The sequence below is a fragment of the Plecotus auritus genome (assembly GCF_963455305.1).
Source record: "Plecotus auritus genome assembly, chromosome: 2".
Taxonomy (NCBI): Eukaryota; Metazoa; Chordata; class Mammalia; order Chiroptera; family Vespertilionidae; genus Plecotus; species Plecotus auritus.
This window is the reverse complement of record NC_137771.1, coordinates 144,837,013-144,863,998: the sequence shown is the minus strand read 5'-3', so window position 1 is coordinate 144,863,998 and position 26,986 is coordinate 144,837,013. Positions and strand designations below refer to the sequence as shown.

The window sequence follows — 26,986 nt, the reverse complement described above, 5'->3', positions numbered from 1 at the left end:
ATTATGTATTGGCATGGTGCTAACCACCTCACATATATTATGCCATTTAATTCCCAAGGTAACCCCAAGAGGTCAGTATTCTCTCACCCTCGTTTTATGGAAGTGAAATGGGAGCAGGTGGGCAGTCACTTGGCTGAGGTCACAGGCTCAAAAGCAGCCAGGATTTGCTGCTGAGTCTCCCTGACTCCAGACTGTGCCCCAACCCATAAATGACATGTTTCTCTCCACCAAGAGCGAGGCTTCCTTTTCTCTTCTTGTTTCTCGGGAGAGTGGGAGTGCACAAAGGGAGGTTCTTCTCCTCACGGGATCCTGGGAACAAGGTGCCTTCTGGGTTTTAAATGTGATGACATGGTTTTATGACTCTGCTTAATACATAGGCATAGACCCATCTCTACCTGCTTCATTTCACTAAGGACTGGGCCCAGTCCCGGTTACCATGAGAACTGACAAATAACATTGTACTTCAGACACCCAACTGATCAAATGAATTCGTTTGCTAGCATGCGCTGAAGAAACTACGAGTGGAACTATGCATATATGTACATACTCATACACATGATTTTAAGAAATTCTTATATGAGCATTTACACACCCAGAACATTATTTTATATTTCTGGTGAAAGCATGTCATACTTTTGAGAATTTTTAAAAAATATATTTTTATTGATTTCAGAGAGGAAGGGAGAGGGAGAGGGAGATAGATACATCTATGATGAGAGGGAATCATTGATTGGCTGCTTCCTGCACGCCCCACACTGGGGATCGAGGCCACAGCTCAGACATGTGCCCTGACCGGGAATTGAACTGTGACCTCCTGGTTCATAGGTCGATGATACTCAACCACTGAGCCATGCTGGCTGGGCTTGAGAATGTTTTTATGTTATCTTCTCCAACTGAACCCTTATATCAGCTTCCTGATGTAGGCCTTGTGGAGATTATTATATTTATTTTAAAAATGAAGAAGCAGCCTAGTCTATGTGGCTCAGTGGCTGAGCATCCAGCTATGAACCAGGAGGTTATGGTTCAATTCCGGTCAGGGCACATGCCCAGGTTGCGGGCTCGATTCTCAGGTAGGGGCATGCAGGAGGCAGCCGATCAATGATTCTCTCTCATCACTGATGTGTCTCTCTCTCTCTCCTTCCCCCTTCCTCTCTGAAATCAATAAAAATATCTATATCTTATATCTATACAGTATAAAAGCCTAAGTGACCATTCGACTGTCCGATTGGTAGCTATGACTCGCAATGATCACCAGGGGGCAGACGCTCAACACAGGAGCTGCAGAGCTGTGGTGACTTGGCAGCTGTGGTTCTCAGGCGACACACTCAGAACCAGAGAGGAGGGAGCTGGATTCTGGAGCGTCACTCAAGAACTGCCCTCTTGCAATCCAGGACCCCTCGGGGGATTTTGGAGAGCCGGTTTTGGCCTGATCCCCGCAGGCCAGGCCGAGGGACCCCGGGCACCGGGCCTCTAGTATATAAAGAAATGAAGAAGCAGAGTTTTAGTGAAGTAAAGTGATTGACCAAATGTTTCACAGCCAGCAGAGCTGCAAAGGCAGTTCAGTTCTCCTGCAATGCCAACTTCGTTCTTTCATTTTTGTAACATTTGAGTTGAAGCTGCTTTTGCTTTATTGCGGATGCCGCAGTTTCTTTTGTTGAAAGCACGTGATTCTGTGTTCCTGTCGTGTCCGTACCCCACAGGACGAATATGCAGAGTGAGACAACCCGAAGTTCACAGACAAGTGTGCAGTGATGGGTGTGTACGCACCCCAGGGGACCTGACACTGTTTTCATTCAGGAGGTCTGGCGTGGGACCCAAGACTCTGCATTGCTAACCAGCCCCCCGTGCTGCCGACCCTTTGCCCATACTGTGAGTTTAGATAATCTGTGAAGTAACAGCTGACAGAGGAACACGTCTGACAAGGAGAAGAATTTGCTGTTCTTGTTTTGTGCTCTTGTTTATTTTATTTTATTTTATTTTTTATGTTGGGGTGGTTAACCCAAGAAAGAGGCAGTGAAGTAACCATGGCTCACCTCTATGTGTCCTTTGACTTTAATCTTTCTATGTCTCCTCGCCCCCACCTGCCATACAACACATATGTTCACTCTGGATATTCTTTCTCTTGATGGGGTTGTACACAATCTCCTTGTGTACCACTGAAAGAGATTCTTTTGGGTTAATAAGCATCATCCTTTTTAAAAAATCCTCACCCAAGGATATGTTTTTATTGATTTGAGAATGAGAGGAAGGGAGAGAGAGAGAGAGAGAGAGAGAGAGAGAGAGAGAGAGAGAGAGAGAGAGAGGAACACATTGTTTGGTTGCCTCTCTTATATGCCCCGACTGGGGATTGAACCCACAACCTTTTAGTGTACAGGATGACACTCCAACCAACTGATCCAGCCAGCCAGGGCAATTATTTTTTGTTTTGAATTGTGGTAAAATACAAATAACATAGAACTTACCATCTTAACCATTTTTAAGTGCATAGTTAAGTACCATTCAGTATATTGCATTGTTCCGCAACCAATCTCCAGACATTTTAATCTCGAAAAACTGAGATTCTGTACCCATTAAACTCCCCCATTTCTCCCTCCCCCAGCTTCTGGAAACCACCATTCTAAACATCCTCCTTTAAAGGTGCAATTATCTCAAAGAAATATTCTACCTTGCATTCCTATAGTTCTAGACAAAAATGAAAGAGCACAAGATTTGGAGTCAGAAGAAGTGATTCCAAACTTTGTTTCCTGGTTATTTCTCTTAAACTTCATTATGCATTTGCAAAATTGTGGGATTTCTTCCCTCTTCATTTCACAGAGCTGTTGTGAAGATCAAACGATGTAATAAACAGGTCTGAAACTTTTGCAAACTATAAACTGCTACACAGAAGTTAAGTTCTTCCTGTGATTATGCCCAGAGCATGTGGTGTGAAGGACCAGGAGGTTTGGTGGGAATACCAACAGCTGTCTGAGATGAGAGGTCTTTCAAGGTGTTAGTGGAGAATCAAATTTCTCTGCTGCTTGTGGGAGCGAGGTGGAGGTTCTTAGGGTACTGCTGAAATAAGAATTTCCAGAAGCCCCCGTGGGAGAATGAGATGTGGTGAAAGGCGTTATTTTTGTGGAGCTATATTCCTCAGGTTCCAAAGTCCCCTGCCCTTTAAGCCAGTCCTGAAAGAGGTGCGGCTGGGGTTCCAGTAGAGCCAGAAGCAAGGCCAGTGGCCAGAGCTTCCATTCCTTGTTGGAGCCGGGTGTAGTTCAGCATCCAAGCTAATGAAAGCCCATCAGTCCATGTGAGGCATAGAGGAGCCCACCCCCTGCAGCAGGAGAGCCGGGAAGTGGCATGGAGAGAGAGAGAGAGAGAGAGAGAGAGAGAGAGAGAGAGGAGAGAGAGAGGAGAGAGAGAGAGAGAGAGAGAGAGAGAGAGAGAGAGAGAGGAGAGAGAGAGGGAGAGAGAGAGAGAGAGAGGAGAGAGAGAGAGAGGAGAGAGAGAGAGAGAGAGAGAGAGAGAGAGAGAAGAGAGAGAGAGGAGAGAGAGAGGGAGAGAGAGAGAGAGAGAGAGAGAGAGAGAGAGAGAGAGAGAGAGAGAGGAAGTACTTCTTTAAATATTCAGATTTTCTGTGCTTGCCACAGACTCTGCTCCCAGGTGTGATTGACAGACAGCACCCTCCCCTGTCACTCAGACCTCACTGGGCATGCATCCAGATTGCCCTTGTCCAGTCCCTTCCCCATGTGATCAGCGGGGAACAGACTTGAGAGCATTGAATGCAGCTTCTTGGCAAAGCTGTATAAATGGCATGCTTATATTCTCTAGTCTTCATCTTCCTCCTTTCCTGTTAAATAGTAACCAGGTTATTACCACAGCATCAAAGGGACAGGATGCCCTAGTCAGGGGCAGGGCAGACAGATATATCTGTGGGTTTGGGGCTACTCAGTGATAGTGCTCACTTCAGAATTGGGAAACCAATTTTAGAGGGAAGAGAAACGTGTCAGTCAGACAGCCGGGTATGATAATATCACATTTCTTTTACTGATAAAGCGGTTTGGAGCAAGTGGCTTAGATCTGTGAGCAGGAGAGCTCATTAATACCTCATCACTGAATTAAACACCCTCACTCTCTTGATCACGGGCTAAGCTTGACGGTTCAGCCATCTCCCTGGAGACACAGCATCCTTTTACCTTATTTCAGAGACCAAACCTGGACACCAATACAGATCTCACAGTGAGGGCTCCCTAGGGAATGAGCCTCTCATGTCAGCTCCTTCTCCCAAGTCCCCAGGGTGGAGTGATTGGGGGATGGCCAGGAAGGCCAGGAATGCTAGGCTAATGGATTGCTGTGAAATCATGAAGTCAGGCAAAGCTCACTTCCTACCACCACACACACACAGGTCTCACTGCCCCCCCACCCCCACCCCATCCACCCCACCCCAGACCCCAGGAACTGGGAGAACAGCAAGGGCTGTGGAAAAATTATCCCCAGTGTTGATCTTGACCCAGGAAGGAGAAAAGAAGCAATTTTTTTTTTCTTATCCCTTCATTCAAACATTTCCCTAATTCCAGGACTTAGTCTGAAACACTCAAATCTATAGTTAAGATATAATATGCCTTAGCTATGTGCTTATTTATAGGCTGAAATGAAAAATTAAAGACCAATATTAAAAGTGTTTCTGCAAGTTTTTAAGTTGGAAAAGCCAACTTAAAAACTTAAAGAAATTGGCAGACTACTGGTAAATTGTATGTTGCAATATTTGGTCAGTTATATAAATAGTGCTAAATTATCATAATGGAGAAAGAAAATGGCACCCTTGATCTTCATGGAAGATTGTGTCTTTTTTTAACACAATAATGACATTTTAGTTGAATAGAAAAGTAGATGTCCAGGGGGAGTGACGCATCAGTATTCTGGGTGAGGAGACTGTACATAGCTATTCTATCCTCAGCTCCAGAACTGAATAAATTATTAATGTTATTAAGTGGCTATTGAGGCTAGTTATTCAGTCTTGATCTTGTGTCATGTTTATTTTTATTATGGAAAGTTTCTACAATTAAAGCAAAAGGGACAATATGACTTGGTATGGAGACCTGGTTAGTTTGATTACACAGAATCAATAGTTTCCATGTCTCTTTATTTTTTAATTAAAAATTTTTAAATTGTTTTGGCTGAATAGAAGAGACAATTTTATTTAATTACAGTTGCCATTCAATATTATATTTATTTCAGGTGTACAGCATAGTCGGTAGAGATTTATATAACTTAGGAAGTGACCCCCCAATAAGTTTAGTACCCACCTGGCACCACACATAGTTTTTACAATGTAACTGACTATGTCTCCTGTGCTGTACTTTACATCCCTGTAGCTATTTTGTAACTACCAGTTTGCACTTCCCCCACCTCCCCTCTCATCCGGCAACCATTGGGTTGTTCTCTGTATCTATGTGTCTCTTTCTGTTTTGTTTGTTTATTTTGTTTTTCAGATTCTACATATAAGTGAAATCATATGGTATTTGTCTTTTGCTATCTGACTTATTTCTAGTCTCCAGGTCTTTCGAATTAAGTAAAATATGAGGTATTTATTTATTTAGTTAGTTAGTTAATCCTTGCCCGAGGATATTTTTCCATTGATTTTTAGGGAGTGTGGAAGAGAGAGGGTAAGACAGAGAGAAACATTGATGTGAGAGACATTGATTGGTTGCCTCCTGCATGAGCCCTGACCAGGGCCTGAACCGGGGAGGAGCCTGCAACCAAGGTACCTGTCCTTGACTGGAATTGAACCTGGGACTCTTTGGTCCACAGGTCGACACTCTATCCACTGAGCCAAACCGGCTAGGGCAGTGGTCTGCAAACTGCGGCTCGCGAGCCACATGCGGCTCCTGAGCCTCGGTTTGCCCTCTGTTGACGAAGGAGTTTGCCGACCACTGGGCTAGGGCAAATATTAGGTATTTAAATCACTATGAACCAAATACACATTTTGGCAGAATTTATTCTGCTGCATCCAATATGAATTCTGAATAATTTCATCCAGTGGTAGCCTGTTCATATTTGTTCATTTTAAACGTCCCTATAGATCCATAAGTGATTTCATTTTCCCAGAAAGCAATTAGTATCAGCTACTTCCTAGGCACTGCTCTGTACCAAAGAGAACCACCGCCTCCCTCAGAGACATGGTAGTTCAGATTTAACTGGGTGCTGGGCCCAGAAAGCACTGAAAATTCACTCCTTCCAAAAAATAAGCCAATTTCAAGTTGTTTAGTTGGGTTATATTAGCATCAGTTATAGGTGCTTTTCAGCAAAAATGGGAAGGCTTAGCCAATTTGCATTTTTTAAAGTGAGTATACAATTTATTTAACATTCAAACCTCATTAAGACATGTGCAATATGGCGATTTTACTGGGGGTTTAACCCTACCTAGGTTATGATTGCTTGCTGGGGCTTAGCAACAGGGTCCAGTTCACACTTAGCACTAATTAAATACTTTATTGAATAAGTACAATACCAAACAAAATGCATTCAAATGCTTCCTAAAAAAATAAAATCAATTTTAAAGGCCTTCTATTCAGGCTAATGACAAACACAACAGAGGCAGATAAGCTAGTTTAACATAATTGGCTGATTTTATGCAGCACTTATATCTTTAGTCCACAAGTATATTATTAAATGATAGAGAACATCTAATACAACCATTTCTACATAACTAGGAAATAAATTTTTAAGAAAGAAAGATTTTACAGACCTCAACTTTTGTATCCAACCCCAACAGTCTAACTCTAGAGGATAAAGCCAATGACTCTCCTCACAAAAGCTCACGACTAAAGTCGCTTTGCTATCAAAATCTGTATTTCTGATCCGTTATGAGCATTGAGACAAGATTCAAATATTCCCAAAGAAAGAAGCACAATGCACGTTGTGATCTCCTAGTCAGCCACAGCGAGCACTGCATTCAAAACTATCTCATCCGGGAATTAAATAAGGTCAGCCACATTCACTGGCATTTCCTCCACTGCAGTATATGGAAAGTCTGCATGTCATGAAGAATCCTCTTGTCTTCTTCAGTAACAAAGGTTATAGCCTCACCTTTCCTCCCAAATCGACCTCCTCTGCCAATTCTGTGAATATAGTAGGTAGACTATCGTTTATAACCAATGACCCTTGTTGCACATCAATCCCATGAGCCAACAAGTCAGCAGTGATCAGAACATGGCTTGACCCTGATCGGAATTCCCTCATGATAACATCTTCTGGTCCACATCACCATGCAGAGCAGGAACTGTGGAGTCCCTGGCATGCATTTCCTCAGTGGGCCAGTCCACTTTGCGCCTTGTATTGAGAAAAATAACAGCCTGTGTAATCGTCAATTACACAAATCACACAAATCACAGAGTGTGTCCAACTCCCATTCCTCTCTTTCAACATTAATATAAAACTGTTTGTAGGTGGGATCTCAATACCAGATATCAAGCTGTATTACAAAGCCACTGTTCTCAAAACAGCCTGGTACTGGCACAAGAACAGACATATAGATCAATGGAATAGAATAGAGAACCCAGAAATCGACCCAAACCACTATGCCCAATTAATATTCGACAAAGGAGGCATGAACATAAAAAGGAGTCAATACAGTCTCTTCAATAAATGGTGTTGGGAAAATTGGACAGACACATGCAAAAAAATGAAACTAGACCACCAACTTACACCATACACAAAAATAAACTCGAAATGGATAAAGGACTTAAACATAAGAAGGGAAACCATAAAAATACTAGAGGAATCCACAGGCAGCAAAATCTCAGACATATGCCGAAGCAATTTCTTCACCGATACCGCTCCTAGGGCAATGGAAGCCAAAGAGAAAAGAAACAAATGGGACTACATCAAAATAAAAAGCTTTTGCACAGCAAAAGAAACCATCAACAAAACAACAAGAAAGCCCACTGCATGGGAGAACATATTTATTTGGCAATGTTATCACTGACAAGGGTTTAATCTCCAGCATTTACAGGGAACTCATACAACTCAACAAAAGGAAGATAAACAATCCAATCAAAAAATGGGCAACGGACCTAAATAGAAACTTTTCGAAAAAAGACAGAAGAAAGGCCAAGAGATATGAAATCATGCTCAAAGTCACTAATTATCCAAGAGATGCAAATCAAAACGACAATGCGGTACCATCTCACACCTGTCAGAATGGCTATCATCAACAAATCAATAAATGACAAATGTTGGCGAGGATGCGGAGAAAAAGGAACCCTCTTGCACTGCTGGTGGGAATGCAGATTGGTGCAGCCACTGTGGAGAACAGTATGGAGTTTCCTCAAAAAACTAAAAATGGAACACCCATTTGACCCAGTGATCCCACTTCTAGGAATATATCCCAAGAAACTAGAAACACCTATCAGAAAGGATATATGCACCCCTATGTTCATAGCAGCACAATTTACAATAGCTAAGATTTGGAAACAGCCTAAGTGCCCATCAGCAGATGAGTGGATTAAAAAACTGTGGTACATCTACACAATGGAATACTATGCTGCGCTAAAAAAGAAGGAATTCCTACCATTTGCAACAACATGGATGGAACTGGAGAGCATTATGCTAAGTGAAATAAGCCAGTCAGAGAAAGATAAGTATCATTTGTGGAATATAATGAACAACATAAACTGATGAACAAAAACAGTTCCAGAGACAGAGAAACATCGATCAGACCATCAAACCTCAGGGAAGGTAGGGGAGGGTGGGGGTAAGGGGGAGAGATCAACCAAAGGACTTATATGCATGCATATGGGCCTAACCAATGGACACAGACAACAGGGGGGGTGAGGGTATGAGTGGGGGGGAGGGGGGAGTAATGGGGGAGGAAGGACGCATATGTAACACCTTAATCAATAAAGAAATTAAAAAAAACTGTTTAATTCCTTCAAGAGTCAATCTTCCTTTTTCACCAGAATTCGAATTGGATCTCTCAAAGATTTTTTGTTCACCTCCAACATATCAGTTGGCATCGTGGCAGAAAGCAACACAACCTGAATACTTGTATTTAATTTTTGGAAAATCTCATAGATTTGATCCTTAAATCCCCGGCTCAACATCTCATCTGCTGCATCCAAAACAAACATTTTGATCCATTTTGGAGAAAGATATCTTCTGTTTAGCATATCAAACACCCTCCCTGGTGTACCAACAACAACATGTGGTGCTTCGGCCTGCAGTTTTTGCATTTCATTGCGAACATTGGTTCCACCAATGCAGGCATGACATGTTGCTCCCATGTAGTCTCCAAGTGCCAGAATTACCTTTTGGATCTTAAATACAAGGAATAAGAGCTCTCTGCTGAATAGCTGAAGGCTTCTCAAAACCATAAGCATAGATGCCCCGGAGAAGAGACACCTTTAAGTTCATATTGTCAAAGTTACCAACAATCTCATTCCAGTTGCTCTCCATTCCCTCTGGGCCGCCATGTTCTCTGTTATAGTCCACGGAGCCACCAGACATGTTCCGAAAAGCCACTCAGCGCCCGACTGAAAAACGCCAATCTGCATTTTAAGAGAGCAGCTAGAATCATTGTCGACCCCCACCCCAAATTTAACCATAAATGGGTCACCAGATGATACTATTGTTTCTGGACAAAACACATGGACTGGGCATACCGTTATGTTTTCTCTAAAGAGGAAAAATACACTGAAAAACAACCCAATTGGCTTGTATTGCTCTTCTGATAAATCATGTTCAATTTCAACTCATGCCAAACATGTCATACCACTCAGAAGCAAAGGGGGAAACCTGAAACTGTTTCCTTTGGGGGGAAAAACAGGCATTGAGTGTAACAGTCTATCAGGCCAGGACTGAATTAGAAAACACTGACATTATAGTTTTGTAACATTTGTTTGTATAATGCTCAAATATCTCTATAGGAAAAATTACTAAACTAGCTAAACCCCTATTAAATGGATGTCCAAGATAATGCTTTCCATTTATTATTAAAACTAGAGGCCCAAAGCACAAAATTCGTGCAAGGGGCTCGGCCCTCACAGCCCCGGCTTCATCCACAAGGTCGTCAGGAAGGACGTCTGGAAGGTCGTTTGGCTGTCCGGTCTAATTAGCATATTATGCTTTTATTATTATAGATGGCTTTTAGTCAGACACCAGAAGCAAAAACAGAATTCTTTAAAATAAGCAGAACATTCTTAGCATTTATTAAAACTGTTTTTAAATCTTGATTGTTTAGATTTTTACTATAAATCCTATTCATAAAACCATTTTCATGACTTACTAACCAAAGTCTTTTTATCAGATTTCAGAAATGTATAATGTTAAGGCTATGGCCTTTGATGGATGTTACCATGACAGCAAGACTGACATGGACCAGACTTCCTTTTCCCTCCACGCTGAGGAAGACTCCATTCGAGGAAGATTCACAGGCAGCCCCAGAGCAGGTCCATCCCGGATAAAGAGAAGAAGATACCTGGGCGGCTCATGGGTAGAATCATTCTGGAGAACAACCATGTCATTAATACCTACTCACAGATTTTATTTCCCATTGTGTCTATTACATTTAATTAGTTTTACTGGGATATATATGCGTGAAGAGGAATTCCCGATACATAAAACTTGTTTTAGAGTCAGAGTATGTCAAACAACTGACTATAAATTGGACAGTGCTAGATGGAACTGAGTCAGCAGCCACAGCTCCTGGCCTAAAGAAGATTTGATAGTTGACTGACTTACATCCAGGAGCGTTTTAAGGTCTTAGGAGGATCTGATCCCATAAATGAGAGTCATAGGCATGCGTATTATGGAAAAACAATTTCTACAGAGAAGGGCTTTGTAACTGCTCATCTGGACCCCCCTTCTTTCTAAATGTAGATTTTCTGTATTTAACGAGGGAATAAAACTGGACTGTGACAATAATATAAGGGGACTTGGTTCCTTAGTGGTAGCCAAGTGCCAAAGCATCTGAGCTGAACCCTCCTCCCAAGGAAGCACATCAACATGAAGGTGTACTGTAGACACTCACACAGCTGAGCTTCCTCGAAGACCTTCCCTCCACCATCTCTAGTCGTGGCTTTTATCTTATGGCATGGACACGCCCCTTATGTTATCAAGTCCAAGGGGTACACAAAACTGTAAACTTCGCTCAGTCTTCCCATCCCAATATTAAAGAAATACGTCACACTTCAATGGCATCGTATGTTTTGTAGTTGAGTATAGTTTTCATAGCTTTTGGAGGTATTTAATTAGTTACTTTATTCACCAAATGTTACTGACCTGCAAGAACAGTGAGCTGGCAGCTATACGAAGTGACATACGTAATGGGTGTCAGAGCAGAGGTATGCACACTTCCTGAGTTCTGAAAAGGGAACCAAAAGAAGGAAAATGACATCCACAAAGGGATGTGGGCTCTCAATTTATAGACAACTGAAGATGCGTCCAGACGTGGTATTGAGCAACAAACTGAATAAAATTTATTTATCCCATAGTAATCTTTGGTAACTTTGGTTGAACCAAGTAAATCAGGTCAAGTGAGTATTAAATAGATGTTTTTTAAGTAGAAAAACCTCCAGTGATCCACAGTCATTTTGTAGACTGGCAGTGTGCATTCTTTTGTGTGGAGTATTTTGTGAAAAAGACTCCATTTAGAGACAAGTCCTTCACAGGAAGTATAAAATATTTCCCTTCCTGTTTTGATTCCTGGGATTGAATTAAGGGAAATAAAGACAGAGTATTACTTTCAGTGTTTTGTCATTTATTTCACCATAAAGTAAGCCAAATTGATTTGAATTCTTTCGTGTCAGGTAAAAAGGCAAATAACTTCTTCCTTGTTTCCAATAACATTGGTCTTGATTCTCTGCCATGAATGACATAGCGTTCTAGAAACTTATGTTACCCTTGGGTGTGAAAGATTTAAAAGCAAGTTCTTTTTCTATTATGACTTCCCTCATGGGTGGGTTAATTCTGAAATATTTCATTTTTGTAAAAAACATTATTTTTTTTTTATTGATTTCAGAGAGGAAGGGAGAGAGAGAAAGATAGAAACATCAGTGATGAGAGAGAATCATTGATGGGCTGCCTTCGGCACACCCACTACTGGGGATGGAGCCTGCAACCCAGGCATATGCCCTGACCGGCAATGGAACCGTGACCTCCTGGTTCATAGGTAGACGCTCAACCACTGAGCCATGCTGGCCAGGCTCATTTATTTATTGATACAACTTTTCCAATTCTTTCAAAACTGTCCAAGGGCTATATTTTTCTAGGAAACTGTCCAAACTTGAGCTAATACAGTTTATTTAAAACTTTTCTCCATTTAATTGTAGATAGACCATAAATAAAATTTATAACTAGTTAACAGTTTTAAAGCCTGATTTAAAGGGGATAGTATTTCCATAGGGTTATATTTTTAAAAGACAGAAAAGAGTAATATTTTAGGTGGTTCTTTAGGAATTTGTTGCAATGATTTAAGCAGAGCACTGCAGTGGAATTAATATTTCAGATTAACATTTCTGATTCTGATATACTCTGTATATAATCGGTGTGCTTTTTTTAAAGGACAAATCTATAAATAAACAGAACAAATCTACACTCTTCCCTTCTTCCAACTCTGGTTCTTTTGACATTGCTGCTTTGACCTATAACATTCAGGATGTCTCATGCTTCCGCTGGGCATACCACTTCACAGTTTTAAGTCAGACGCATGGCTGAGGACACGGGCAATCTTGGCTACAAGGCTGATCTCTCTCACACTCCACATGCACTTGGCATGGCTCTTGAGGAGCATCACGCACAATTGTGGGCCCATCAAGCATAACGTTTGTTAATGTCCAGAAACGCAGGCATTGTATTCTTCAGAGATAGAGGTCTAACACTGAGAAATGAAATTTGTTTACGGCTCAGGGGAATTATCAGAGCATTCAGAATGAGCTTCTAGGATTTTAGCCAATTTCTTCTCCTCAAATTGGTGGCTTGTGAAGTCTATGAGAACAGAGCTGTTCCTGTGAGCTTCATTTCTGTTAGGGAGCAACACAGTTTCTGGTTCAGTTCTTATTTCAAGAAGAACGAAATGCCATTTCCATGGGAAACGTATGAGTGACAGACAGCACATAATGGTTACCTCACTTTGATTTTCACTTCATTTACTGATCCCAATCCGAAACAGACTGTGTGCGACTGCTCACTGAGGGGTAAGTTGGGATAAAATGCAAGGATATCAGAAAATACGCTGCTTTCTAAGATTAAGAAACAGACAGCCAACTCTAAACTGCCTAAATATAGAAATGGGCTCTTTTGTAGGACTGCTCTGGAAAAGCTAAAAAGAGATATGTTTTTAACTTTATTTTATTATAATTGTTCTGGTTACAAAAAGAATACAATTTCATTATAAAAATTTAAAATACCGATTGGCAAAAGAAGAATCATCCACTCAGAATTAAATAGTTAACATTTTAATGTATGGTCTTAGAGTTTTTCTGTGCATAACGTATTTTTTCTAGTGGAACCATTTATTACATTTATTACTTACATTTGTTAATTTAAACACATATCATAATGAACACTGTGCTGGGAATATAGAAGTGAAATATGGACTTAGTCCCTGACTCATTGAACTGGATCCTATTCAGAACTCTATCTAAGTTAAGCCATTTGTAATCAGACTTTCTTCTCTGGATCATAAACAAGTTTCTTTTATTTTACATTTTTTCATAAACAATTGTTATGCCATTCTTTCCCATGCAAACTAACTTAAAAATGTTTTTATTGATTTCAGAGAGAGGAAGGAAGAGGGAGAGAGGGATAGAAACATCAATGATGAGAGAGACTCATTGACTGGGGATGTGCCCTGACCGGTAACTGAACTGTGACCTCCTGGTTCCTGGGTTGACACTCAACCACTGGCCACACCAGCTGGATGCAAATTAACTTTTAATGCTGTAGAACAGTCCACTGAATGGGTTCACCTTAGTTTACTTAACCCGACTCCTCCTGGGGGACATTTGCTTTATTTCCTATTGTATGCTATTATAATGGGTTGCAAGTAGCAACATATAGAATATTTAGACATAAAGTTATTTCAGAAACAAATGAAATTCCTAGTTATATCCAGATCTCAGCATTTATTTCCTTTGTAAGAATCCCTGTTTGCAACTAGAATCTGCCAAGTCAGATTCACTCACTTGTCTATCCAGGGGCTCTGAGGGATAGGTTTCTGTAATTGAAGAAACTTTTTCATTTTTTGTTTATTTTTTCCCCTCTATTATTTTGTATTGTGCCACTTATAAGCCTGTTCAAATGACACACACACACACCATCCCCAAAGAATCAAGAGAAGGAGGTGGTAAGGAAATTGCTACTTCAAGTACAATTCTGTACCTGGTGCTGCTGGTATTCCCAGCAGGCCGTAGTCAAAGCAGCCCACGTTACTATATTAAACTTAATTCATTTATGGGATGGAGTCACCTACTTTGTTCTTGTAAACCTTGCTTTAAAACACTATCACACTGTAAAGTCCTGGTCAATTTCAAAGTCATATCACTTGCCAATTGCTGTTTTGATATCCCTTGATTTAACAAAAATTTGAACCTTTTTTTTCCTCTTAAAGATACTGTAAAAGACAACACGTACTGGATGATTAAGGAGAAGATTTTACCAGGCTATGGCCATAGGAAGGACTTTCATTAATGAGAAACATTTCCAAGGAAGGGGCTTAGACATGCTAAGAGGCAGGTAAACCAGGGAGTCACCTTCACTGAGGAAGAGAGAGGTGGGTCTTATCTCAGAATCGGTGAGAGCATGGTGGTCCCGTCTCAGAAAACAAATTGGTGAGGGGATGGATTTCTCCACTGAGAACCCAGGGGCTCAGCTAAAGTTCAACATTGCCAGTGGTCTCCCGTTTCAGTCAGCTGCTACTCATACTTTTTGCTCTACGATGGGGCCAAGCCTGGAAGAGAGATCTCACAGTCACTGAGAAAAATAATAATGGTTTTCTTTGGAATATATTGATACTTAATTTGTTGTAAGAAACATTGATCTAGGTTTTATTATCAATTAGGTCATTTGAAAGGTGAACTATTACTTTAAATCCTAGGGTAATACATTATAGACACACTAGAGGCCTGGTGCTTGAAATTCGTGCATGGGAGGGGGGGGTCCCCTAAGCCCAGCCTGCACCCTCTCCAATCTGGGACCCCTCAGGGGATGTCCGACTGCCGGTTTAGGCCCAATCCCAGGAATCGGGCCTAAACCGGCAGCCGGACATCCCTCTCACAATCCTGGACCGCTGGCTCCTAATCGCTCACCTGCTTGCCTGCCTGGTTGCCCCTAACTGCCCCCGCCCCCCGCCAGCCTGATCACCTCTAACCATCTCTGCCTGCCAGCCTGATCGCCCCTAACTGCCCCCCCTGCCAGCCTGGTTGCCCCTAACTGCCCCCTTTCTGCCAGCCTGGTCACTCCTAACTACCCACCCCCCTGCCGGCCTGGTGACCCCTTACTGCCCACTCTGCCAGCCTGGTCACCCTCAATTGCCCCCCTGCTGGCCTGGTCACCCCCATCTGCCCCCCCCCCCCCCGCTGGCCTTAGTCTCCCCTTACTACCCCCCTGCCACCCTAATCGCCTCCAACTGCCTCCCCCGCTGGCCTGGTCACCCCTAACTGGCCCCCCTGCTGGCCTGGTCACCCCCTACTGCCCCCCATGCTGGCCTGGTCGCCCCTCACGGCACCCCTGCCGGCCTGGTTGTCCCACACAGCCTGCTATTCAGTTGTTTGGTCATCCCTCACTAACCCCCCTGCCAGCCTGGCCGCCCCACGCAGCCTGCTATTCAGTCATTTGGTCATCCCTCACTAACCCCCTGCCAGCCTGGTCGCAGGCAGCCATCTTGTGAGGGTGTGGCAGTCAATTTGCATATTACCTCTTTATTATATAGGATTTTCTATATGAGGGCTTCAAAGGTTCCTACAAAAGGGTATTGCTGAGTACTCCCTGCCTTAGCCAAGTAGATGAAAGAAAAGTAGATGAAAGTTGCCATGTCTTTAGCAACATTTTAAAAACATATTTCCTACTGTGAAGTAATAAGACTTTCTGAAGTTTGGTATACAAGTCTGTGTCCTTTAAAAGTGACATACTGGTGTAGCCCTCACCGGTTTGGCTCAGCAGATAGAGCATCAACTGCAGACCAAAGGGTCCCGGGTTCAATTCTGGTCAAGGGCATGTACCTTGGTTGCAAGCTCCTCCCCAGACTGCAGGAGGCAACCAATCAGTGTGTTTCTCTCACACCAATGTTTCTTTTTCTGTCTTTCCCTCTCTCTTCCACTTTCCCTAAAAATCAATGGAAAAAAACAAAACAAAAAAGTGACATATGGGTACCAATCTTCCAAGAACGACGAGCTAACCGAACAAGGCATCCTGAGAAAGGAAGTGCTTGCATCCACATTCCTTTATTTTACTTTTTCAGAGAATATTAATGCTGATGTTTCAAGGGCTTCGCACTTTAAAGAAGTGCTATAAACATCAACCCACAGATCAAAGGAATTTTTGGGGCAATCACACCATCCCAAAATAACTTAAACATGTTTTGTTAATTAGGTTGTATCTTGGATGAGGTCACATTTACATTGAATGGCGGGTGAGTCACTGTGAAAGGAGGCTTGCTCCAGCTCAGTCACCCTCCACGCACACCGTGGCGCTGCCAGTGCAGGGCAGAGAAACACTGTGGGGTGTGCGCCCATCCCACCCTCCTGCATCTGTGCACAGGCCCTGCTGGGTGGAGGGCAGCTGTGGGCAAGGAGCGGGGCTGTGGGCGGGGCATGGGGAAGGAGGTACAGATCCCATCCCACCCAGCGGGAGGCAGAACTGCATGTGCCAAGGCCCAGTGCATGCTCCCTTGTTCCAACACTTTACTTACAAAACCAAACCAAAGATTACATGATTAAGAACTGCAAAGTGGTGGCTGCACAGCATTAAACTCCAAGGGGGAGCCCTGTGTGACAGTGCACCCTGAGGGAAGGTTGCGCCTGCTAAGGTTCACCCACCTGCTGAGGGGCCAGGGACCGGGGCCGTGACCAGTTCCTCAGGGAGACTGAGTCCCCGCCCTGGCCAGGGCACAGCAGTGCTGGTCCAGTGGCCAGCAGGACTGAGCTACCTACGATATTGTTTTTGTGAGAAAAAATTACAGAAACAAAATGACTGACTTTTTGATGACCCTTTGGAATAAATAAGTTGGGGACTGGACAGTAGTTTGCTTCCTGCCCTCTGGAAGAGGTTTTAAACTCAATGGTCTTAAAGCAAAAAATAAAGAAAAAGTACTTTAAATAGTACTCTAGGGAGGTCACAGATGCCACAAGCTCCCAGGGCAAAATAATGGGCTATTCGCACTCTCAGTGCTCCTCTTCCTCACTTCCTCTCCCTCTTCCTTTTCTTTACAGCATGGCAGGCATTGCGTTAGGTTTAAAGGTGAAGGACCATGACGTTTTTTTTTTGTTTGTTTTTAAAAAAATATATTTTATTGACTTTTTAACAGAGAGGAAGGGAGATGGATAGAGACGATGAGAGAAACAAAGATAAGCTGCCTCCTGCACACCCCCCACTGGGGATGTCCCTGCAACAGAGGTACATGCCCTTGACCGACTGGAATCGAACATGGGACCCTTCAGTCCGCAGGCCAACGCTCTACCCACTGAGCCAAACCGGTTAGGGCCAGGACCATGACGTTTTTGTTTGCTATGCTAAGACATCTGGATTATAATGAAAATATCGCAGAGAACACGTTGAAAGACTAATTTTGCCCCAGGGGAACTCCTCTGCAAGATATATGCTTTTCCCTGCAGAGCTGACTTCAGTGTGTGCTCGTTCTGTCGGACATCCCGGGATTTGATGTGCTGGCACATGGTTTTCTGTGCTGACAGTGGGACTTCTCTTCATGGTGGACACAGAATACTGCTTTCCCATGTAAAGGACATGTGTGAGAGTTCACCATTTTCTGAATCCCTATAACATCAATACTGTTGTATATTATTATCTTGAGTAGATATTTATAGTAAAAACGAAGAGCAAAGTATATTACCAATATATCATGTCAAGTAGATTAGAGGTGGTTTTACTTTTTTTTTGTAGTTTTTTCTTAAAGGGCTATTTTTACAACATTGTTGACAGTATTACAGATGTCCCCCATTTTATTTATTTAAGTATATTTTTATTGATTTCAGAGAGGAAGGGAGAGGGAGAGAGAGATAGAAACATCAATGATGAGAGAGAATCATTGATCGGCTGCTTCCTGCATGCCCCACACTGGGGATCGAGCCCGAAACCCCAGCATGTGCCTTTGACCGTAATCGAACCTGGGACCCTTCAGTCCAAAGGCTAATGCTCTATCCACTGAGCCAACCGGCCAGGGTGATGTCCCCCATTTTAAAGGGCTAAATTTGATGTGAATTCTGAGTTTCCCTGACTGGAATCTGACGGAGCGTGTGGGTTACAGCGGGAGGTAGAACATAAGTGAAAAAGAACTTAGAGTTGACTGACTGGTTTGGCTCCAGCCTTGTTTCTTCTACTTCCTACCTGTGTGACCTTGTGCAAGTGACTGAACCTCTGCTGACTCAGTTTCCTCAACTGTACAATGGAGGTGCTCACAGGCTGGTGAGGATGAAGTGAGGAGCCTGTGAAACACCTAGTGCATGTGCCTCACAGAAAGGGAGGACTCAGTGCAAGGCTTCCTGTTATTGTTACTTTGAAACAAGTGTTAGCCAAGGGTATATACTTTGTTCCCATTTGCTCATGTGTCGCTGAACCTTAAGAAGCAGACATAGATCTCAATGATCTTGACAGTGAAATTGAGGTATGGTAGCAACCATACTTGGGTAAAAATTGCTGTTTAATATTTTAACCTTGCTGTTTTGGGTTCTGTACTCATTTAAAAGTTATTTTGATTTTCTGAACTTATGTATGATTGAAAACTCCATTGATGGTGGTTTGAATATCCCATTGATTGTGATCTCACTGGTCATCGAAGCACATTCCTCTGGGACCCAGGACAGATAGTGATCCTAAATTGTCTCAGTAGCTACAGATAACTGAGTTTTGGTTGACTCAGTGGTCCCGTAATCTGGACAGCACAATTATTCTAAATCGTCCAGGTGGTCCCAGATAATGCGTTTCTGTTGATTCAGTGATTCGTAGATACTTTAGATAACTAAATTGCTCAAATTCTGCTTCTGTAAAAATGCTTTTTTGCGAAACAGGTTCCTCATTCCAGACCCAAAGATGTAATCAATATTTTTGTGATAATCTGCATATAAGCCAGAAGTGGCGAGCTGTTCGGGGCTACGAGGTCTGGAGTGCTTTTGCTCCCTCGTATGCCTCCAGCTTTTAATAAATGACTCTGTAATTCGACCTTTTTTTTGAGGCGTCCTTTGTAAGATGGGGGTTACACTACAACAAAATCACTTCCTTTGGGTGGGTCCTCTGTCTACAGAGCAAAGAAAGGTACAGGCCCAAGCAGAGGTGTGTCTGCTCCTTCGGGCCTCCCCTCCCACATTAGAGTCAAAGGAGAGCCTTAGGCCCAGATTACTTAAATAACTGCTTTTGCTGTTTCTATAGCCACAGTAACAAAAACTTTCAGTATCCTTTAAACCAGGATTAATTCTCTCTGGGAGCAAAGGGATATAAATTTCAGTTGACTTAGTATAAAAAAGCACGGCTTAGCATAGGAAGCTCAGAGAAAGCCACGGGCGAACCTGGACCCCCAGCTCCCTAAACTTGGGAAACTCGCTTCCCCTCTCCCGGCCTCCGTTTCCCCATGAGAAGAACAAGGTTGTTCCAAGTCCAGAGCCTCATCTCTCCAACTAAAAAAGAAAAGCAAACAATTTATTTCCTTTAACACCAAAGAAAGAAACCTGTGGGCAGAATACCGACACGCGAGGGTATCGGGCGCCGGAAGCACCCATCCCCGCGGGCCCAGCGCGGCGGGAGCTCAGCCCGAGGCCCGCGCGCGCCCGGGAGCGCGTGCCCGCCGCCCCGCCCCGCGCCGGCGCCCGCGCGCAACAGGCCACGCGGGTGAGTAGAGCGGCAGGGCCGCCGCTGCGGGGACGGAAAGGCCGGGCGCGTCCTCCGGGCTTCCGAGCGGGCGCGGGTGGGAAGGTGGGCCCCTCCCCGCGGCTCGGCCCGGGGTTTCGGTGCGGCCGGCGGTCAGCGGGCGCGGGTGGCTGCGGGCTGGGCACGCCCGCCGACCTGCTGTGCGATTCCGGGGGCGGGCGGCGTGGACACGCGGGCCTGGGCACCAGGGGCAGCCCACGTGCTCGCCGGCGGCCCGGAGACGGGGCCGAGCGCCCGGAAAGTTTGCGGGCTGGGCGGGAAGGCTGAGGCCGCCTCGCCGGGCCGGGCCGGGTGCAAGCGGCCGCCACGTGGGCTGAGCCCCGCCCTCAGGGGCCCGGGAGCCCGGCTCTGCCGGTCGGAAGTCCGGGCTGGGGCTGGGGCGTCTCTCTCGTCCCACCCCGACTTTAAAATTGCAGCCTCCGCTTCCTAACAATTCATTTGTCACCAACTATTTCCAGAACAGCTGCCCAGCGTTGGGTGGACCAACAGGTTAGGGAGACCCGGCTGCGCACCGTTCGGGACGCCTAGTCCCGGGAGGCAGGCACCTAATGACCAGGAATTCGCTTAAGCCCGGGCGGCCTTTGATTTCCTGGGCTCCGGTTTCGGTGGAGGAACCAGTTTCTTCCTCCATCGCTGGGGTGGCTTTTGCCTCTCTGGCCTCATGCCGGGTAACGTCACGATTACCAAAGCACATTAATGAGGTGCAGTCCGTGAACTGAGGTCAACAGGGAACCAGTCTTCCCTCTGAATGATACACATTTCTGTGGGCCTACGCAGCCCGTTACAGGCGGCACGCCATCTGTCAGGTATGGTGCGCGTTTAATTGAGCCGCTGACGACCATCCTCTGTTAGTGGATCTGAAATGCGTGCAGAGAACTCACTGTGTTAGTGCGGGTCTCCGGGCCCGGCTACCAGAGTGCTGAGCCACGAGGCTTGCTGTGGGGCCCAGAAGTGCGTGGTTCACCGGAGACTCCTGACCCCTCGGCGCTGTAAGGTCCGCGCTGGCGATCATAGACACGGACGGCTGCGCGCCCTTCCGCTCCGACCGCACCGTGTGATACCCCAGGGTCCGCTGCCATCGGAAGAATAATCCCCACCGAACAAACCATCTGGCCTCCCCCAACAAAAGAATTGTTATTTCTGTGAAGCTTTTGGGATATTTCTCTAAAAATATATACAAAAGATGCAAACAGGGAACAAGTTCACTCCGCAAACATTTCTCGGGGACCCCGGTGTGCCACTCTGCTAGGTTCTGGGTGTGTGCAGGTGGCTCCCTCCCTCAAGAAGCTGTGTCACCGCCAGGCGTGGGGATTATAAAGACGCCCACGGCCAAGGTGAACCAGGGGGGAGGTCATGGTTTGGTTCCAGGCAGGGCACATGCCTGGGTTGTGGGCTCCATTAGGAGGCAGCTGAGGTTTCTCCTCTCTCTCCCTCTCCCTTCCTCTCTGAAATCCCCCCCCCCTCTCTCTCTCTCTCTCTCTCTCTATATATATATATATATATATTTTTTTTTTTTTTTAAATAAAAAGAAGCTGCTTTATGGCTTCTTGTCAGTCATTTCCCATAGACAAGGTTAGGACACTTACTAGTAACACTAGAAAGGCTCTGTTTATGTTTGTTGGCTGTAGAATGGGTATTGATTTTCTTATAGAGTTTTAATCCTTCAGAATTGTTTAGATTAGTTGGTGTTGGGGTTTTTTTTTAATTAAAATCTGTTGGCAGTTAGTAAAATGTGAATCATGAATGTTTCTTTTGATTTAGTAATTTTACATTGCAATGATTATAGTCAATTCAAATTGTATAATTGCTTTTTTTCCTAATTGAAATATAATTGCCATAGAACATTATATTATTTTAGGTGTACAAAAGAATGATTTAGAATTTGTATGAGTTGTTTTTTAAAGGCTTGCCCCCCCCCCCAGCTTTATACAAATATTTATTCTCACTTCTGCTTGGGTGGTCTGTGAGGGTTATAGGCAGGCTTGTGTGGGCTGTACTGTTCTGTACAAAGCATTCTGTTGTTTAATTATGTTTCTTAGACCCTAAGATATGCCTTTTTTAGCTATTTCTGAAATTGTGATGCATCTTGCAGTTTTTTGTACATTAAGTGTGGTGTGGAATGTCATCTGTTCTCCCCTCCACTTCTCAAAAGCTGTTAAAAAGAATTGTTATTTTATAAATATGGATAGTGTGAGAATCAGGGAAATGGTACATTTTCCCAGTAACTTCTAAGCTAGGTACCAATGACCTGAGCCTCAAATCATTTCAGTGTGAACACAGAGGAACAATAAGTGATGTAACTTTTGGCAGTATAAATAGTGAGATGTATATTCTAACAAAGGCGTTTGTTATGCAGTGCTAGTGTTTGTTAGTGATTGCAGATGGAAAAAATGCTTTAAGTGTTTATATTTTTGGCGTTAGTATTCTGCACACTTTGTCTAAGCACACTTCCCGAGGAACGTGCTTATATAACTGTATTCATATATTGTGCTTAAAGAAAAGCCTTTCAATTGCATCTTCCTGCTCCTGACATCCTTACATTATAAGCTAACCGATCGTTAGGGCTAAGAGATGTGTGGCTGAATGTGAAACTACTTTTTCATCTTAGGGTACTTTTAATGATACAAACCTTCTGAGCCAGTCTGTTTTTAAAGATTAAATATGAGCAAAGTGTCAGGGCACCCCTGGGTTCAGTGACTTGCTAAGAAGCCCAGCTGATTGATTATAGCAAAAGGGGACCAAGTGTGTAATGTTCCAGCAACTAGTTGTGACAGTACACAATTGCCAACCAGGGAAGCTCATTAGACAGTGCCCAGGATTTTTTTGTTAATTGGGGGCTAGTCACCTAAGCATCCTTTGCCTGGAAGTTTAGTTGTTGCAATATGACCCAAACTCCCAGACTCGCACCTAGCTGGTTTGGCTCAGTCCACCTGTGGACTGAGGGTGTCAGGTTCGATTCCCATCAAGGGCTTGTATCTCGGTTGCAGACTCGATTCCAGCCCAGGTTGGGGCAAGTTCGGGAGGCACCCAATTGATGTGTTTCTCCCCCTCCCTTTCACTCTCTCTAAAAAAATCAATGAAAAATACCCTCAGGTTAGGATTAACCAAAAAAAATAAAAAAATAAATAAATAAAAAATCCTAGACTCCCAGAAGGAAACCAGATGTTCCGCATAAAACACATTGTTTGCACAAACAGTTAAGTCAGAGTCAGTCACTCCTTTGTTGTTGTTAATCCTCACCCGATTTTTTCCCATTGATTCTGAGAGAGAGTGAAAGGGAGGGGGTGAGATAGAGAGAGAGAAACATGGATGTGAGAAAGACACATTGATTGGTTGCCTCCCGAAAGCGCCTGACGGAGGTATGTGCCCCTGACCTCAATCAAACCAGAGACCCTTCAGTCTGTGGCCGATGCTCCATCCACTAAGCCAAACCAGCTAGGGCCATAGTGAGTCACTGTTAACATTTAAATAGTGGTGGGAACGCTTCTAAATAAAAACTCCCTGATGTCAGCCATAAACTGGCCTTTCATAGGGTAGCAGTGCTCTTTGCTAATCCGTTTTCATGTCTGGGGTCTAAGTACTAGGAATACTTTGTTTCACTGAAGCCTTGATTCTTTGGTTGAGAAATCAAAATGGTCTGGAAAACGTGAAAGGAAAAGGAAACATTTTCAGCAAATTTTTGTCTCATTGATGACACATTATAAAACACTAAAGTTAACTTATTTTCTAAGCTTAAGCCCTTACCCCTCCCATGCAAGCTTTTAGTGTCTATTTTTATTAGTTTTCCACCATCATCCTGTGTTTCCCCACCAAAAGCACTTGATCTGAGCTATTTGTGGGCACAAAATTTAGAAGCTAAAATGAGGTCACTAGAGAGTTTTGTATTTTGACTTTTCCACTTTCTACTGTGTTCAGTTTACATTTGGATTGCATTCTAAAGATTTATTAATAAATTAGTTGTTGCAATATGTAACAAATTATTCCAGGGTTTATTCCTAGGCCAGACCACTAATTGTACTTAGTCCACATTGCAGCTGAAATACGGCTTAGTTATAATGACAGAGAAGCAGAAAACAGCGCTCTTGCAATTCGGATAGCCCAACAAAATAGGAAGCCATAACACCTATTAATAAGTTACTGGTCTCTGGGAAAAATTGGTTTTTATAAGTGCAGATATTTAAAATTTATTTTTTGTTAATCCTCATCCAAGGATATTTTTTTCCATTGATTTTTTTTTTTTTTTGAGAGAGTGGGAGGGAGGGAAGAGAGAGAGAGAGATTGGTGTGAGAGAGACATCAATTAGTTGCCTCCTGCACGTGCTCCAAATCGTGCTGGGGATCGAACCTACAACCCAAGCATGCGCCCAGGAATCGAACCCTTGACCCTTTGGTGAGCAGGCAGATGCTCTAACTACTGAGAAACACTGGCTAGGGCGATAAGTGCAGATTTTTATAACCTTTTTTGGGGACAGAGACTCCTTTAAGAACCTGGTGAAAGCAATGGACCCACCACTGCCTCCTAGAAAAAAAAAGTTTAAATATAAATTTGCAGTTTCAGGAAATTCTTATAGTTTGAATTACCATTCTTGAACGCCAAATGAAGGACGCCTGCTTGATAACCACAGCTGTGGCTTGGGGGCAGTTCCGAGAGGTTGGCAGTGCTTGCGAGTGTTGCTGCTCCTGCCCTGCAGTGTGGTCTGTGGGCCCGCAGCACCCCTGCCTGGGAGCTGTGAGAGACAGTCCCGGCCCTCCATCGGACCTAACACCAGGAGGTGGGAGCACATCCGAGATGGAGCAGTGCTGTGTTACAGGGTTATGATGTGGGTATGTTGTTATGTTTAAGTTACAGCTTTTTAAAGACTTGGGATATAACTATCTTTAGCCCTCACTTTTCAGCTTCTAATTGTTGTTGTTGTTTTTAATGGGGGAGAGGTTTCTGATAAAGTGGCACTTTTCAGGCATGAGCTGAGATTTGGAAGTGGGAGTTTCACGTGGTTGAGGAAGACTTGGGCGCAGGCTGCTTCTTGCTCCGGCCACCAGCTGGCACCACTGGCCCGGGACGTGGCAGATGGGGGTGGCGCCGTGGTGAGGAGCGCCTGGAGTGGGCCGCTGTTGGTGGCTCTCCAGTCAAGTGTCTGTAACTCAAAGTACATCTCATTAGATTTGGGACCTGGTGCTGATGGAAGCCAAATTAAAAAGATTTTCGATTTTGCTGTGTCAGTGGCCACAGGCTGAAACTGTGACGAGGAGCTGCTGAGATAGTCGAATCATTTAAGTCGGGATAATTACACTTCCTAATAACAACTAGGATTCCACAGCACAGTGCTGTGTACAAGGACAACGTGCTGTCCTCAGAGGACAGTGTGATTGCAGTTTGAATCCTCGTTGGATTCACATCCTGAGGAAAAGGCCCGGACCCACAGGGTCTCTGAGGGCTCATGCCTGGCTGAGCAGGACCTGCGAACCTCAACACACGCTCTTTGTTCTTTTGGTAGGCTCGCCTCTCCTCTCAGCGCTGTCTGGAAGACGAACGATGCCAAAGAAAGCAAAGCCTGCGGGGACTGGGCAGCAAGAGGGACCTGTTCCCTGCAAACAGCCGAAGGTGGAGGCGGCTGGGGGGCCCTTCACGTTAAACTTCGACAGCCCCGGTGGTTTCTTTGAAAGTTTAATCTCACCCATCAAGACAGAGACTTTTTTCAAGGAGTTCTGGGAGCAGAAGCCCCTGCTCATTCAGAGAGAGGACCCTGCGCTGGCCACGTATTACCAGACCCTGTTCAGGCTCTCAGACCTGAAGGGTCTGTGCGGCCGGGGTCTGTACTATGGACGAGACGTAAATGTCTGCCGCTGCGTCCACGGGAAGAAGAAGGTTTTAAATAAAGATGGCAAAGTGCACTTCCTCCAGCTGAGAAAAGATTTTGATCAGAAAAGGGCAACAATTCAGTTTCACCAGCCTCAGAGATTTAAGGTAACAGGTTCTCCCTTTGCAGAATCCTCGCGTGTTTAAAGGGTTAACGTGTAGCCACAGAGCAGCTCAGGGGCGAACCTGTGGTCCGGTGGTGACTTGCCTCCTGCCAGCTTGAGAAGAGGCAGCACCTGTGGGGTCTTCAAATGCATCTCCAATGAGGAGATTCTGTGCTATCTTTTGACTGAGTTGTTAGAAAATGTCCAACATGCAGGGTGGACGTGGTTGGGTGTCACAGAGCTGCAAAATCTAAATTACGTTGCTAGTTTTAAAAGTTCTGTGGGCTGGTTTTTGTCTTGGTGTAAGGCAGACCTTTCTCTTGGGTTTGCCCCTTCCTTATGATTTAAGGCAGTGGTCGGCAAACTCATTAGTCCACAGAGCCAAATATCAACAGTACAACGACTGAAATTTCTTTTGAGAGCCAAATTTTTTAAACTTAAACTTCTTCTAATGCCACTTCTTCAAAATAGACTCGCCCAGGCCGTGGTATTTTATGGAAGAGCCACACTCAAGGGGCCAAAGAGCCGCATGTGGCTCGCGAGCCGCAGTTTGCCGACCACTGGTTTAAGGCATGCAGAGTAGCGTCCAGGTGGTCATGTCCTTCTTGAAGTTCCTCCCTTCACGGCTGCATCTGCCTAGGTAGAGGCTGCAGAGCGTGTGGATGTCGTGTGGCCTCAGTCCTCCCTCCCTCTTCACAGCTGCCTTGGGAAAGCCTGGTTTCTTTCTCTCTTGCAGGGATATATATGGCTCCCCTCTCGCCCCCTCAGTCTGGCTTCTACCCTGAAGAGTGGATTAGTGCCTGGAGAGAGGGAATGTACTCGGCTCCTTCCCCACTTCTCCGTCTACACCCATTTTCTAGGCTGTCATTTCTTCTCCCATTCCGTTACATACTAATTTTGTGCGGGGAATTCCCATGTGTAAGTCTCCCGTCCTTCTTGCCAGAACTTCAGACGGAGAG

At 44.3% G+C, this 26,986-nt stretch overlaps 1 protein-coding gene and 1 pseudogene across 5 annotated transcripts in view; one reads left to right on the top strand and one right to left on the bottom strand.

Annotated features, from left to right (window-relative positions):
- Positions 1 to 6,953: 6,953 nt before the first annotated feature.
- LOC308241911 (eukaryotic initiation factor 4A-II-like) lies at positions 6,954 to 9,483 on the bottom strand (annotated as a pseudogene). Its single transcript has 2 exons — positions 8,896 to 9,483; positions 6,954 to 7,414 (listed from the first exon to the last, which is right to left on the bottom strand). The product of its transcript is annotated as a eukaryotic initiation factor 4A-II-like (transcript).
- A 10,521-nt stretch (positions 9,484 to 20,004) lies between these two features.
- The window catches only part of RIOX2 (ribosomal oxygenase 2), a 27,366-nt gene continuing 20,384 nt past the window's right edge, over positions 20,005 to 26,986 (top strand). For 2 of the 4 annotated variants that reach the window (XM_080656500.1, XM_080656499.1), the window contains exons 1-2: positions 20,050 to 20,112; positions 25,562 to 26,031. In XM_080656500.1, coding sequence (XP_080512626.1) covers positions 25,600 to 26,031 — 432 coding nt within the window. In that variant the 5' untranslated portion in view covers positions 20,050 to 20,112; positions 25,562 to 25,599. Of the gene's footprint in view, positions 20,029 to 20,049; positions 20,113 to 25,561; positions 26,032 to 26,986 lie in introns of those variants that run through there. The other 2 variants (XM_080656498.1, XM_080656501.1) reach the window with 2 other exon arrangements.